We start from the raw sequence: 14,974 nt of genomic DNA, 5'->3' as shown, positions 1-14,974 counted from the left end.
GTCAAAGGGAGCAGTGGCCCTTCAGCGGTGGCATGATACCGCCACTTTTTTGCAATCAGAAGCCCACAGTTCTCCCACCACACTGCAGGGAGTCTCTCCTTGTGTTAATGAAAACAAACATTTAGTTGGGATTTATAAGCTCGCTGCAGCCGACTACAAAGAGCATCAAAGCAAAGTGCCTGCGAACACACACCCAAACACTGCCGCTCACAAATAAAGGCAAAGGTATGCTTTGCTAATCTTTTATGTAATAAACTCCTGTCTCACTGTGATATCATGCCGCGCCATGTTCGCACATAATAAGCAAAGCCGCTCGCAGCCCAACTTAATACAGTGTCTTATTTGAAATGCAAACAAACTGTGAGGCAGAGGCTATCACCTCAATCTATTCCCCTTCTGTTCACTGGCTGTCATCTTACATGAGCCGATGCTGCAGTCCTGCACTGTGGTGAGGGGAGAAAAGCGGCGGCGGTCGGGGGGGAGGCGGGGAACACAGGCAGCATGCTACGAAGGATGGGCGATGTGGGAGGAAAGGGAAAGTAGGGGGGTGGGGGGGAGGCGCTGGCCACAGTGTGATTCAGAGGGTTGTTTCCCCTCGCAGCGCTGCGGGGCGAGGATTTACCGGAAAGAAGAAAAAAAGATCCAGAAGAGGAAAAGAACAAAAGCTGCTGAGACATTAAAGGGGTTTGAAACAGAAAAGGATGTTTCATGAAAATAGCACACAGGAAGTTTCAATTTCAGCTGTCTTGGACTTTTAAAGGGCTGTGGATGTAAACACACACACACACACACACACACACACACACACACACACACACACACACACAGACTGAGTCTAGAGGTTTGCTGCTCATCCTGAGGATTTAGAAGTAACAGGGATGTAGTGGAAGGTAAACCCACTCAGTTTTACAGATGGGAAGGAGCTCAGGAAGCTTTTGGTCAGAAGATTTATATAAAAACAGAACTGAGGTGAAATATCTCCTAATGAAGTTCTGTTGGCTGAGATCGTTGCATCCACACACAAGAAACATCTGAAATCTGCAGAGAGAAATAACAAATCTTGAAGCATCATTCTATGAAATTATGAGTTTGTGGAGATAGCTTTGGCTCCTCTACAGTTGGTAGCACCTGGTCGTCCAAATGCCCCTCTGTCCAAATCCTTGCCAGGCCAGTGGGGTGTGCCTGCTCTGGACAGATGGGTGGGAGGGGGGTGAAGGCCATTACCATGATGTTGGAGGGGGGTAGAGGAGGGTTCAAAATGATGAGTGCAGGAGTTCCATTATTTCCCCCCTCAATCACTGCAGTAACACACTATTTACTGCCTCACATGCGGCCGGTAGTAAAAACAGAATTGGACGTTCGACCCCCATCCAGCCGTCCACCCATCATCCCACCACTAACGGCGCTCCTGTCCCCTCCTCTCTGAATTAAAACATGTGAATAATTCAGCAGACGGACAAGCACATGGGCTCTGAAGAGTCACCTTGCTAATTTTTTTCACCTGCCTTCAGAAAATTGCAGCCTTTGGGTTTCACAAAACAAGAGGATCAGTGACAGAATCAATTCCCAAAGAAGGGGACAAGAAAAAGAAGAGGGAGGGAGGGGGGAAATCAATGTTAATTTGCAGAGATAGATATAATTATGCAAAGGACTTCATGTGATGGGGATCACCACTCTGTGGGCCTTCATTCTCAAAACAAGACATGAGTGTGTGTTCATGTTTCTTTACAGTTCACCTTGTAAACTCTCTTAAAATAAAAAATCACAGGCATAAAAAAATGAAGAAATGACATTTAAAAACACAAAACCAAGAACACAGTGAAACAATTCAAATGCCAGCAAGACTCGTGTGTTAACTTTTACAAAATAGGGATTAAATTTGAACTTTATGTTTTCAAATAATCTGGTGAATGCAAATGCTGGGGTTCATCTTAGGTAACCAAACAGGAAGTACCGCACGGAGACACAGAAGAAAAAGTTGGCTGGCTTCCGGATAAAAAGTCAACATGAAGAAGCATTTTTTAAAAAAAATGTTGGATGATAAAAACACAGCAAGTCCCCTTGATCTGAGCGACAGACAAGTGACAGACGAAAACAGACTGACCGAGAAAAGATTTTCCAGCACAATGAGTCATGAAACGGCTGATGTACACAAACACGGCGTGATCCCACGTCACAGTAATTGACTGCTTTCATTTCACTCTAAAAATGAGGGCAGCGAGGAAGAGCTGGATGCAACGAGCGGGATGATTTGGAGGATAAAATTAAGCACCCACCATCTCCCCTCCTTTCTTTTTTCTTCCATAAAGGCAGGGTGAGGGTCAAGGGTTAGGTGGGAGAGGGGGAGGGGGTGTGTAGCACTCTGAGTAACAACACAAAGCGAGTGATACTATCACGTGCCGCCAAGGAGCGCACAGAGAATTGAAAGGGACGGATAGAGAGTGAGAGGATGGGAGAGGATGGGAAGAGGAGGGGGGGACAAAGCGAGCTTCATTCATTCTTACCTCGGGCAGGTAGAGGAAGGCAGGGGGACACTGGAGCGAGTGAGGCAGCATCCCGGAGCTGGAGAGCAGCAGACAGCCGGAGTTGGCCATGGAGCTCAGCGTGGGGTGACGGGACGCTTTGCGCATTTAGCAGGGAGATCCTTTCGCTCTTCGCTCTTTCTTCCTCTGGATCTGCGCTCCCACTCTCTGACACTCTCTCCCTCTGTCTCTCCTCGGATCTCTTCCTTTCCTCTGCCTCCGTTCGTCTTTTTTAAATTTCCTTTTTTTTTTGTTGGCTTTTTGTGTCTCTACTGAAGATGTAGCAGGGAGGCGAGCGGCGCGCAGACAATGTGCATGTTCCACCTTTATCGCTATTGCACTCTCTCTCTCTCTTTCTCTGTCTCTCTCTCGCTCTCTCTCTCCCTTGCTCGCTCGCTCTGCCTCTCTTTCTCACTATCCCTGCCGCGACTCTGTTTACTTTGTGTGCGATAAAAGCCAACATAAGCATTCAGACACAGAAGGGGAGGTTCTGTGCAAGCTGAGGAGGAGGAGGAGGGGTTGTAGAGCCAACAAGGGGTTGGGTAGGTTAGGGTGGGGGTATAAAAGAGGTGACGGTGGTGGTAGCATGAAGGGGTGGGGGGTGGGGGGGTGATGGAGTCCCCAGTGGATTCATACATCAAACGGGCCAGCTGAATAACAGAGGGGATGTGAATGACATTAGAACAGCTGATCCTGGGCATTAGCACCTCGTGGGACACTGCATGCTGCCTTTTAATTGCACCCCCCCCACCCCCATAAACACACGCACCCCCCTCGGTGGCCGACACCACCTCCCGCTCCTCCGCCTGTGTGTGCACACTCAAGGACACATACTGTACAGCGTGCGTGGCAGATATATGTGAAGCCAGAGGAAAATGTGCTCAAACACAAACAGGCTGTTTTCAGGCCCAGTCGTGACATCCCTCTTCATCAGCTCTTGCATCTTCTGAGCGTAAACATGCATCCAGCCAAGCATGTACTGTAGAGCACGCTAAACTGTACAAGAAAAACAACTCAGAGTTTCCTTTTAATATATTTTCTGATTAATTCTGTTTGATACGGCTTTAAAGGAGGCAGACAAAGAGAATGCAGAAGATGGGTTCATTACGTCACAAGTATCGGTTGCGTATGGGGATACAAGTCAGGGGAAGAGACGCATGAAATCTATCTTGATTCTGATCCAGGGTGGTTTCATAACCATGATGTCTCAGCAGAGACTGGAGGAACATGGGTCATGACCGGGGTATAACAAAGTATGGTTACTCTTCAGCTTGTAATTCTTGTTAATACAGTCAAGACATGTTTTATTCATCAAGGCCAAAATCACAAATTTGTCCCTGAGGGCTTTTGGATCTGCACAATGTACAACTCTCTCTCTATCTTTAGTTCCAAAAACCAGCAGGAGGAATTAACGGAGTGGATGCAGAGTGAGCCAGTCAGATGATCAAACTCCATCCTTACAGGATGATTTCCATCTTTTAGGTGGCATATTTTGAGTCTGGTTCCAGGCCTCTGAATCACTGTCCACATTTTCCTTCTTCTTTCCCCCAATCATTCAAACAGGTCTGGTGTTGTGCTCATTCATGGACGTTTCCCTGGTTGAAAAACACAACAAAGACAATGCAAGCTCTGTAGGCAGGATTAAGAACAGGGATGTTATCTTCCGATGCCAGAGCCAGAATAACTGCATCGTGAGAAATACCACAAAATAGGCGATGAGTGTGGATGAGATTGATGCGGCTGAACAGGCTTTGTGAGTCAACTTGAACATGCCTCTGTGCACTGGATGTTGTGTGAATGCTTCCATGGGCCTGTCAGAATCATTTGTGTGGCTGGTTCTGTTACAGCTGCAGCTTCTACTCACATATTTGGAGAACCCAGATTCCAGACGCTCCCGTCTTTTCCACATTACCTAAACTTCTATGTTGTGTGTTCGGTAATAATGTGGGAGATGCACCATGACCACAGAGGATGACACTCCCTCTGCAGATTAACACAGCAGGCAGCAGGGAAGATGGTCAGCCTGTAATTACACATTCATTCTTGTGCTCATGATCTCCAAAGAGAGAAGAAAAAGCAAATAAAACATTATTATTTTAAATCGACGCTCACCTCACCGGCAGCCATCTTGCAAGTGTACATTCTCGCAGAGAATAATTGGCCTGCAAAAGATCAGTCGTCACAGATATGTGATGTGGTTTAGGCTGAGCACTTCGCCTGCTAAAGATGGGAATCCATCTCCCTGTCTGTCCGTCTGTGTGTTTTTCCGTCTCTCGCTCATTTGCTCTCTCTTTTCCACCAAGTCCGTCTGTCTCACCCAGTTAATAATTCAAATGAGCACTGCCAGATCACTCCCTTCAAAGGGAGTTGCTGGAATTTTCTCAACGGTGCCTTTTCTTTTTGTCATGTGAAATCAAAGCCCTCAAACACAGCAGAGACATCCTCGGTTAACTCCCTCACTGCGGCTCTGCCAATTAATGAAAGATCAACAACTGCTGCGAACAGCTCACAGCTGATCACCAAAAGAAAAAAAAAAGTGATCTTAATCATCATCATCATCATCTTTTTTTGTCACTGTCGTCCTTTTGTCTTCCTCTTTTTCTTCTTGCCGTGCAATCACCACATCCCTGTGGCAGGCCCGTAATAATCAGCATAATCATTATTACCACAATCACCATCATCATCGCTGTCACTGGCGACAGTCACGTCTGTCTTCTGAGCCTGCTTCAGAACAGGATTTACCCCCTGAGGCCGGACTTGTGTACATGCGTGCACATGCGTGTGTTTGTGCGTGTTTGTCTTGAGCCTCTGCTGGTTTGAGGCATTACAAGCTTTTAAATCTGGGTTTAATCTCCCCCTCCAAAACACATCCACTAACACATCCATCTCTGTATACAAGACGCAAGAGTCGGTGTTATTTTAATGCGCTCCTCAAAAAAAAAAAAAAAAAGAGAGGAAAAAACGAAGGTTGAAAGCAGCAGTTCCAGCGGTAAAAAGCCATCACATGCACATGGAGCTCAGTCAGCAATAATCAAAGGCAATACAAGCGGCGACTAATGGGGCCCAAACGATTGGCGGCACATTCCAGTTCTCCACTGTTTATCATATGACCGCTGATCAATACAGCACACTCGCACTAATCATCTTAAGAGATGACTGTTTATTTCCCTTAACTCCCATCACTGTGACCGAACATTCAGATCCTTCAACTACTGCACTTAACTGCATCAATATATGTAAAATAATCCTTTACATATAAACCCCAGTTTTTAAAAATATGTGCAAGTTTCACCAGCAGCATCTTTTAAATGCGCCAATTATGTAAAATAGAGGGTTACATCATAAATGGATGAAATGTACAACTACTATGTTGCTGGTTTAATATATGTGATTAAAACACTCGTATTATTTACCAACCTTCAATGAAACCACAGGGTAAACGTGATTCCAACAGATGTGACTGTCTGTAACTTTTTGTCATGTTTTTTTCCTGCTGAAACATTGAGGTTGCAGATCAATATCCGCTCAACACAAGCAGATAACCTAAATTGTTTGGTTTGTTTTTAAGATGAAATCAGTCCTCAACCTCACCAGAAGGATGAGTTGCTGCTGTTGTTTTTTGTATAATTAACAGAACAGTGTCTTTTAAAGGCTATTTTAAATAATTTATAGCAAGGCTTTAATAATGGCTTGTTTCTTAGTCACATAATTACTGGTTTTATCCTCATTGTTGGGTTCCTTAGGCAGCAGCACCTATGGGGCTGTTATCTTATTTATACAATTTTTTTTTATGTTTATGTGTCTACCAAGGCGCATAGTGTCATAGTGAGATAAAAATAAATACATTTAAATAAACAATTAAAGCAAAATACTAACAATAAAGCTGAGTTAGTGCCTTGTGCCTGCTTTTCAGGCCTCTGCTGTAAGTTTGCATCCCCATAATTGAGTATATCTGCAATCACAAGGTCTGTTTTAAATACTTTTTGAGTCATAGTAAAGGAAACACTTGTGATATTTAATGATATGTAAATACTAGTATATGTGTTACTGGTGAAGAATAAATGAAGACGGCACAGAGCACAAATGAATAAAGTTTCAGACTTGCCTAAATAAATAAACACTTTCAGGATGAGCGTCTCTTTGGAATGATGAAGCTGTGGCTCTAAACCTCGATCAGATCATAGAACGATATGAGAAGATAATCTCTGGGATAGAACTAGAGATGTTTAGGTACAAATGCCTCAGGTGAGGTGAGGAAAGATTTGTTGCAGTTTAGCCATCTGTTCTCAACATCTCCCAATAAGGAGAAGCTCTGGTCTCCAAAGGTTGACTCTGCTTCCCCTTAGCTGTGTGCATGTTGTTTATGAAGTAGTAAACTGAAGGCTGCCATCCACACAACACTGCAAATGAAATGGAAATGCTAAATGGACTGCTCTTTTAAGTACATGTCCACCAATTTTGTCTTCTTATATAATTAAACCATCACTACAGAAGCATCACACAGCTCCAGCTTATCACGAGAATCTAAATACAGCAGCATGTTGGCATCGTCATGATCAAACAACTTGATCAGCTGTGTTACTTTACCGTGTGGAAGAGTAGATCCTCTCTACTGCCGGCAGCTGTAACCATTAACATCTGTTTCCAAGTTTGTGTCGTTTCTCCTTCAGATTTCTTTTAAAATTAAAAAAGTTTTAATCCTTACTACAGCTCTGTGTTAATGTGCTAAAAGAGAAAGAATTCCCCTGATACTAAAACCTATTCTGTAATAAAATTTTTAGGATTCACATTTGTCTGTTACTGTGACACATTCAAGCTGCTTAAACTGTCGACCAAAAATGTTTTTCTAGGAATATAAAGAAAGGTTTATTTCTTTTCTGTCTAGGTCCTTTTCTTCAAACTGCTCCCCAACTGTTTCCTGTTACTTGAAAATGTAAATAATACTTCATATTTTTTGCTTGGTTTATAAACATTTAGCAAAGCTTCATCACATGATATGATTTTACCCTGCAGTATGGGTTTTCACCATATCCTTGTTTCCATCCCTGAAAACAAAACATGACCTCATAATCTAATGATCAGCTGTGTCAAAATGTGTAATATTTCCATCTTAATCGTCATAAAGTAGAAGCAGATATGTTGCAAGCATCTGAAGGTTGCTCTACATTTCCCACCCCTGCACTTTCTACTTCAACATGGGCAGAGCTCCCCCATCAGGATGACCACCAGAGTTTGAACAACAAAAACAGGTCAGACTGGAGATTATGCAACATAATGCACACATCTAAACTTTGTGCATATACATAAATACAGCACACTTTTTCCCCATTATCCTTAGTGCAGCGTGCACATAATAAAACCCACTGGAGCCACTGATGTGATCAGTGTTGCTGAACATTGTAGAAGCTGAAGGGGGGGTACTCCACCCTGCAGGACACAGAGTTCAGATCTCTGCAGAGGCACTCTAAAGAAAACAAAGCAGTACTGTCTGGTGATGGTGGATTTTTTTAAAGAAGCATAGAGGCCTTTGGAGGGGCACCCTTGAAGTGCCCCTCTGACAGGCTTCCTCATTATCTGGCATTGCCCGAGTGCCAGCCAACCTCGTTGTAGGAGGGGGCATTAGGACGCCTCAATCAGCCTGCCCTGAGGGTACCCAGAGAGCCGAGGGTTGTGCTCTCGCTAAAGGTCCACTGATTATATCTCAGGCCCAGAGCTGCAGGGATCCCTGCTAATTAAAGGTTGTGTCATATCTGTTAGAGATAACAAACCTATGTTGCTCATCTATTTCCTTTTTTTTAAACTAATTCTCTCCTCCAATATCTGCACTTCACAGCATCATGTCAGGTTGTGGACTCGGTCTGCATTCAAGGCTGACCAGCTCTCTGCACCCAGAGGAGCGGGTTCCTGTTTAACCTGCCCTCACCCATCTCAGCGTGCCAGCGGTGTTGTGGAGGCATCAGGGATCCTTTGTCTGGAGGCATAATTAAAGCTCTCGTTCATTATTTCTTCACTTTGAGCGCAGATCTGAGTAATTAGAAGGCAGTCCACAGGGGGAGGCTGAAGCTTTCATGGAAGCACGTACAAACACAACGAGAAAGTAGCACACAATCACACATGTGATCTACAGGAATGTGTGTGCTCTTCTTCAGTCTTTGCACCAAATGAGCTGCATTCATCTCCCACCTATCGTCGGATGCCAATACCTGCCAGCCAGTGAAGTATGCTTTTTCTGCCCCCGAACCTGTCATGTGCTAATATATTGATTAAAATTTTTGATTAAATGGACAGTTAAGGGAGGAACCGCAAGAGTGATCGGCGATCCATGCTTCAATTGGATGCAAGGAGAGGATGTAGGGCCCAGGCTTTTGCTGCAGTTGGAGCTGAGGCACTTGCCTCTCTAATGGATTTTGAAACAGAGCTTGGCTTTTATATGGTGTCATTCATCCTCATATGTTTTCGCCTGCTGCGTCTCACAATCACGGCTTCTTTATGGCAAACTAATGCACCCGGTGCTAAGATCAGCAGGTTGGCTCTGGCCATCGCTCACCGAGCTCTGGCCAGATATTAGGACATTTCGAAAGCTTCTATTGGAGAAGGCAGAGTGGAAGCCGAGGGGTACTGACTCTGCCTCCCACACAGTCATATATCAACCCTCTATGCCACACCGTCTACACCCAAAACACTGGCACGCACACACACTGAGGCACTGCTGCTGCAGCTGCTTTTACTAGGCAGGGAAGGAGGGGGTTGATGGAGCTTTATGGCAGTGGACAGTCAGTGTCAATACATTAAGCATTTTACCACCCTCTTTTCCAAAGGTCTGGCATGCTTGTGGCTACACAGCAGCCAAGTCCAGGCGCGTGTGATAGCCTGAGGTGGTGGGTGGAAGACAGGGAAGAGTTCTGTTGAGTCTCGGTGGGAAGACAAGGAACGGGGGCGACGGCTCACGCCCCGTTAGCGCTCTAGGCCAGCAGAGCCTATGATCGAGAGAGAGCTGACAGGGCAGAGAGACGGCCAAGCATGGAAATCACATCAGATCAATGATGAAAAATTTAGTGGCGGCAAGACTTGCTCTTAGGGACAATGTCACATGGTGCATGTAAGCGTAAGACTCCAGGATGTATACGTAGAGGCTAATGTGTCAGCCTGCAAACATGCATTCGCCCATTTTGTCTTTAAGGGAGCGGAGCTGTCTGTGAGCTTAATAGAAAAGAGGAAATGAAGACAAGTGAAACAAAAGGGCATGCTTAAAGAGATGTACTCGCATATGTATAATTCTGTTGGAATTTAAAATAACAAGATTGTCAGTGGTTCTTTAGTCTGTACAAAATGTCTCATGCTGCATCTTTAAACTCTATTACACTTATAGACAATATATAAAAGATGGATGCAGCCAGTGTGACGTTGCCCACTGATTTGTGGGTTGTTGGTTTGGTCTTTTGGAAGAAGCAACAATATTAGGAGAAGAGCGTGGAGCTACAGAGTGATAATTAAAACCTTACTGATCTAAAATACACATGTTTGAGGCCTGATGTCTATTTAATTATGTATTTATTTTAAGAAGCATCAAAAGGACCTCAGATCAGTAGTGAATCTAACAGATGACACCATAATTAATTTTTGGGAAAGAAATGTATTGACTTAGTTTTTCTTAATAACAATAAAAAATGTTTTGAATGGACAACCACCTACTGGTGAACGGTGGTTGTGCACTTTAGAGAACTGATGATAATACCCATTTAGATTTTAGATTCAGTCTATCAGGACATCCTTTACCAAGAATAAAATGTTGGAAGTGATGATTACATAGTTTGTGAATTTTCTTCATTTTTCTTTTAAATAACACTACTGGTACCAATTTATATATATAAAAAAATCATAGAATATATACTACAATCTCTTTATGCTTTCTTCTAATCCCACTATGAGGTTGGGAATTAGGTTTTCATGTTTAATATCCTTGATTGGACAGAATTAGACAGTTTGTGGCCCGATAATCTTGGATTAAAGGAGGAGTGGTTAACAAATGTCGGTCCAAAAACTGGATTTACAAGATTTTTTCCCTTAATATGAGGTACCTTTATTTTAGTGAACCAACACAGAATACTTCTACTTTAATTTTATTATGGTCTTATATCGATAAATTCAAGAATCTGATTGGAAGAGTAAATATGGCTATATAACTACATTTTGGAGCATTTTGCTTATTTATCTAACCCAGAGATGCAGAACCACACACACCACCCCAGAAGTACTGTAATCATGCCACTGCTAAGTTTAGTACCAATCAATAAGTCAGACCAATGTTCTCAAATCCAATCCTCAGGGTCCCGAGAGCTGCTGCTTCCCTCTTCTGCCACCTAGTTAATTGCATTCACCTGTTGTCCCGCGCCTAAATCAGCCCCCGATTCAGCAACTAGATTGAATACTCCTGGGAAGACGTGCACACCAGCAGTGCTTTGGATCCAGAGGATGTGCTGCTTGTCAAGCACGTTGCACGTATCAGGTGCTCTTTATGACCAAAATGTCCCACAATTCAAATCTGTCCAAAGCAATCATTTTCAGAATCTTCCATCCTCGTGCATTTCAGTTTTCATTGACTTTCTGTTAAAAAAAAAAAAAAAAAAAAAAAAAGCTCCTTTAACCATAATGGCTTCAGCCCAACGCCAAGTCAATTACATAGATTGGTGCAGTGACATAAAGTGTATTCCATTTGGGAGCAGATTGGTCATGCCCAGTAATGTTCCCTTCCAGCAGGCATACCTTTGACCATTACTCTAAACAGGCATTTAGGGAACCAGAGACCTATTTCCCACAACTGTGAATGCCGGTGTGTCTCCCAGAGGGGTCAGGGGTTCACACTGCAGCTACCATGCTCTCATATTTAGCGGCGGCAGGTGAGAAATGGTACATCAATACTGTCAGACGCACTGGGCCACAGCGGCCTCCTGCACACATATCATATTAGAATGGAGCGTAACAAACCACAGCAGGGCCGGGAGGTGTTAGGCAATGTGTGAACATGTGCGTGTCTGTAACTGTGCAACTCGCAGCATCTGACATGCCTCGACTGCTCATGTTAAATGTTGGAATTTCTAAACATATTGGCTTGTCTGCCTCACCTATCGATGCTTTGTACCCTGAACCAAAGTGCAGTTAACAATCATTGGAGGGGATCATTGTAGAGACGATTTGAGATGTTATTGTTTATGGAAAAAAAAAAAAAACTTACTGCTGATCTTAAATCTTAAGTCATACTTAGCAATTTGCTGTACATGTGTTTTACCTTTGATGTACGAATGCAGATAAAAATATTTTGAAGCAATGACTGACTTTTACTTTTTTATAGGAATTTAATATTTGGGGGTTTGAATTATTCCTCTGATGTGATACTAAAGCTCTGCTGGATTTAGCAGTTTTTCACATTTTATTAAATAAAAAAACGGGTGATTTACATGAAATATAGCGTTCAGCATAACTGATGGTGAAAGCTGATGTCATAAACTAAACACGTCACCCTACATCACTGAAATGAAATGAATAACGCACATTCTGATCAGCATTTGCAGGAGCCAGATTCAAACATATCTGAGAAAATCAGTTATATATATATATATATATATATATGTATAGAGAGAGAGAGATAGGAGTTTAATGATTTACTGTGTACATTTAATTGTGTTCGCACAGGCATTGCATGGAAATATTATGACTGAATCTTGCAACTTCAGCATCACATGGCAGAAATGCGTACAAGCATGCACACAGAAGAAAATGAAAAAGAGCAAACAAGCTTGCTGCAAGAGAAAGACTATATGTAGGATCTGACCAGTGTATTGAGACTACTACAAAATATGCAGTTCACACTTCACCTCTACGTATTTATACATCATACTTTTTTGTGGACAAAAAACTTTTTTTTTTAAATCCTGAGAACTGGATGAGTCATCACAAAAGTTAAGACTGTACCTGACCTCTAAAATTACCCACAAACTTTTTACTCCATTGTTGGATAACTGTCCAGTTCATGCATCATGAAAGAAAGAGGGAATAAAAAAGTAAAACACACACAGTTTGATGGAGCCTTAAAAAGTTTTACTTTTAGTTTTTTCCTTTTCCTTTGGTGTATTGTAGCATCCTGTGCTTGTAAAAACTCTGTTAAGCTAAGGGACATTGCTACTGAACTGGCTAAAATACCAAATTTTTAGTCCAGGTTTATCTTCTCCTTCTTCATAACATCACTGTGTAACACATCTGCAAAAATACTGCAAGCTTGGTACGACTCAAACAGCTAAACAACATTCTTAGACTCCGCCCCTTTTTACTGAAAAGTAAACTAACCAATCAGAGGAGAGTGGGGGAATCTTAAAGACACAGGCTCTAAAACTGAGTGTAGCTGAATGGAGGTGATGAGGTGTTCTGCAGAAATGAGCTCTAGGAAGAAAAATTCCATCCCTGAAACTTGTGAACCGTATTCAGTCAACCATTTGGACTAAATCATACAGTAGTAAATCACTGCTATGTGCTGCCTTTCATCTAATCTGGTCTAAGATTTTCCATCAGGGCCTGCAGGCTGTGGATGGTGCAGTGGTTGAATCAATGCTTTCCTTTAAATTCCCTCCCAAATATAATCAGCAGCAAAAAACCTTTTCATAAATCTGACTGTTGAACGTATTATGAAGCATTTTTTTCCTTTTTTCCTCTCTTTTTTTGTGTTTGGTAAGCTCCCGTGTTTTGAGAAGTGCAACTTAAATAGAGGCTCTAAATATAAAGTTTGTGTGGGTGTGTGCCTCTGCCTCAGTCCCAATGTGTTTCCCTCAGCGTTTGTATCTGTTGGCGTGTCTCTGGCTGTTGATGTATTTTGTATGAAGATACCTGCCAGGCTGTTAAACCCTCCTGTGTGGAATGTGGTGCCTGCTGTTGTTACCTAAGATCCAACTGTGCCCTCTGACCACATCAGGAACAGCACACATAAACCGACCCCGCCACCTCCTGCATTCCTGCCATTCCACCACCATCACAACCTAGCTACGGGGAGTCTTAACATTCACACCGATTTTCCTCGGACATCTGCCTGGGAATGGCAGCAGCTGGAAGAGAAAGGGTTGCAGAAAATCTGCCCAAAGGAGGTGGAAGAAATGTGACCGTAATATCTGAGTGGGACTCATGAATGTAATATTACACCGAACCATAATACTGTTATCTTTGCTCAATATTTTAAAAGCTGTCTGATTTTAATGCTGCCCTGTTGAGGCTGTAATATCAATAGTTCAATGGAAGATGTTATAAAAGTCAAAATCTGCAAGGCACATAGCTAAGGGGGAGAAAATTACAAACATACACACACACACACATATATATATATATATATGTGTGTGTGTGTGTATACATATAGACACATGAATGTGTCATACAGGTAGATGTTAAGGCACAGAACCCTTGGTGAGAGGGATTGTTTTTCCTGGTCAAGCATGCCTGCTGCGATCAGTCATGCTCATGTTTCTGTATTACTTCCTGTGATGCTCACTCACTCTTTTTTCCCTAATGCTTCTCTTTCTCCAGTCTCCAAACGCTATCCGTCAGTAGGTGTTGCAGGACTGATAGAGGCTTGTCTTTTGCCTTTCTCATTACAGCAGGGGAGACTAAACCCAGTGAGCGCAGTAACCTTTCACAGAGACAGAAGGAGGGAGGCATCCACACAGAGCCAGCACCTCCGTCTACTTGACATAACCCTATTACCGCTTCCTTAATTTGTCCCGCCGTGACAACTCGCAGCCAAAGAAACGGTTAAAAGAATGAGTGAACAAAAGCTGCGCTGCATTATGGGGAAGTGGAAGCAAAAGAGGAGGAGGAGGGGGGTTGTTGAGGGTGGAAGACAATGGGGAGGCTGAGCTGATGCATCAGCCATATTGGATCATTTCTAAACCGCCACACATTATCTGGAGGTGGGCCTCGATATACTCCACTTAACTGATAGCTCTCTGTTTCAACTCAGGAGCTTATTATTCATTATTTTCCTTCTTCAGCTCAACTGTACAAACATAAAAAGTCATCCAAGCTCATCAACTCCCTCTTAATAATGAGGTTCTCCACAGTTTACATGAGGAAAAAAGTCTAACAAGCTAAAAAAAAAGTGATATATTCCGAAATGTTTGGCCCACGTTTACCTTCAACCGTAGCTTAATGTAATAATGTTTCCTACCTCGTTTAATATTTACAAACAGCTCAGTCTTAAAGAAACCTGCAGCACCTTTTTTCCTAAGTCTGTTTATACAAAGATCAAAGCTCCACGCAGACTGAGGGTACCTCTACATGGAAATGACAATGCCTCAAAAATAACTAAATGACTGGCAAAATGAGTAACAGCCTCAAAATGTCTGATGATAAGAGCAGCTGAAGTGCGAGCTCAGTGAAAGTGCCAGACACTCAGACAAATGTGACACTAAATCCTG

General features: G+C 42.9%; 1 protein-coding gene across 9 annotated transcripts in view; it reads right to left on the bottom strand.

Annotated features, from left to right (window-relative positions):
* Positions 1-14,974, bottom strand: part of rbfox3a (RNA binding fox-1 homolog 3a) — a 528,049-nt gene that overhangs the window by 96,101 nt on the left and 416,974 nt on the right. Inside the window, exon 1 of one of the 9 annotated variants that reach the window (XM_041975762.1) lies at positions 2,505-2,864. The exons of 7 other annotated variants lie outside the window; for them this stretch is intronic. In XM_041975762.1, the coding sequence (XP_041831696.1) occupies positions 2,505-2,630 (126 nt within the window). In that variant the 5' untranslated portion in view covers positions 2,631-2,864. Of the gene's footprint in view, positions 1-2,504; positions 2,865-14,974 lie in introns of those variants that run through there. One more of the 9 variants, XM_041975788.1, reaches the window with a different exon arrangement.

Source organism: Melanotaenia boesemani, chromosome 2 (genome assembly GCF_017639745.1).
Source record: "Melanotaenia boesemani isolate fMelBoe1 chromosome 2, fMelBoe1.pri, whole genome shotgun sequence".
Taxonomy (NCBI): domain Eukaryota; kingdom Metazoa; phylum Chordata; class Actinopteri; order Atheriniformes; family Melanotaeniidae; genus Melanotaenia; species Melanotaenia boesemani.
This window is presented reverse-complemented; position numbering and strand designations above follow the sequence as displayed.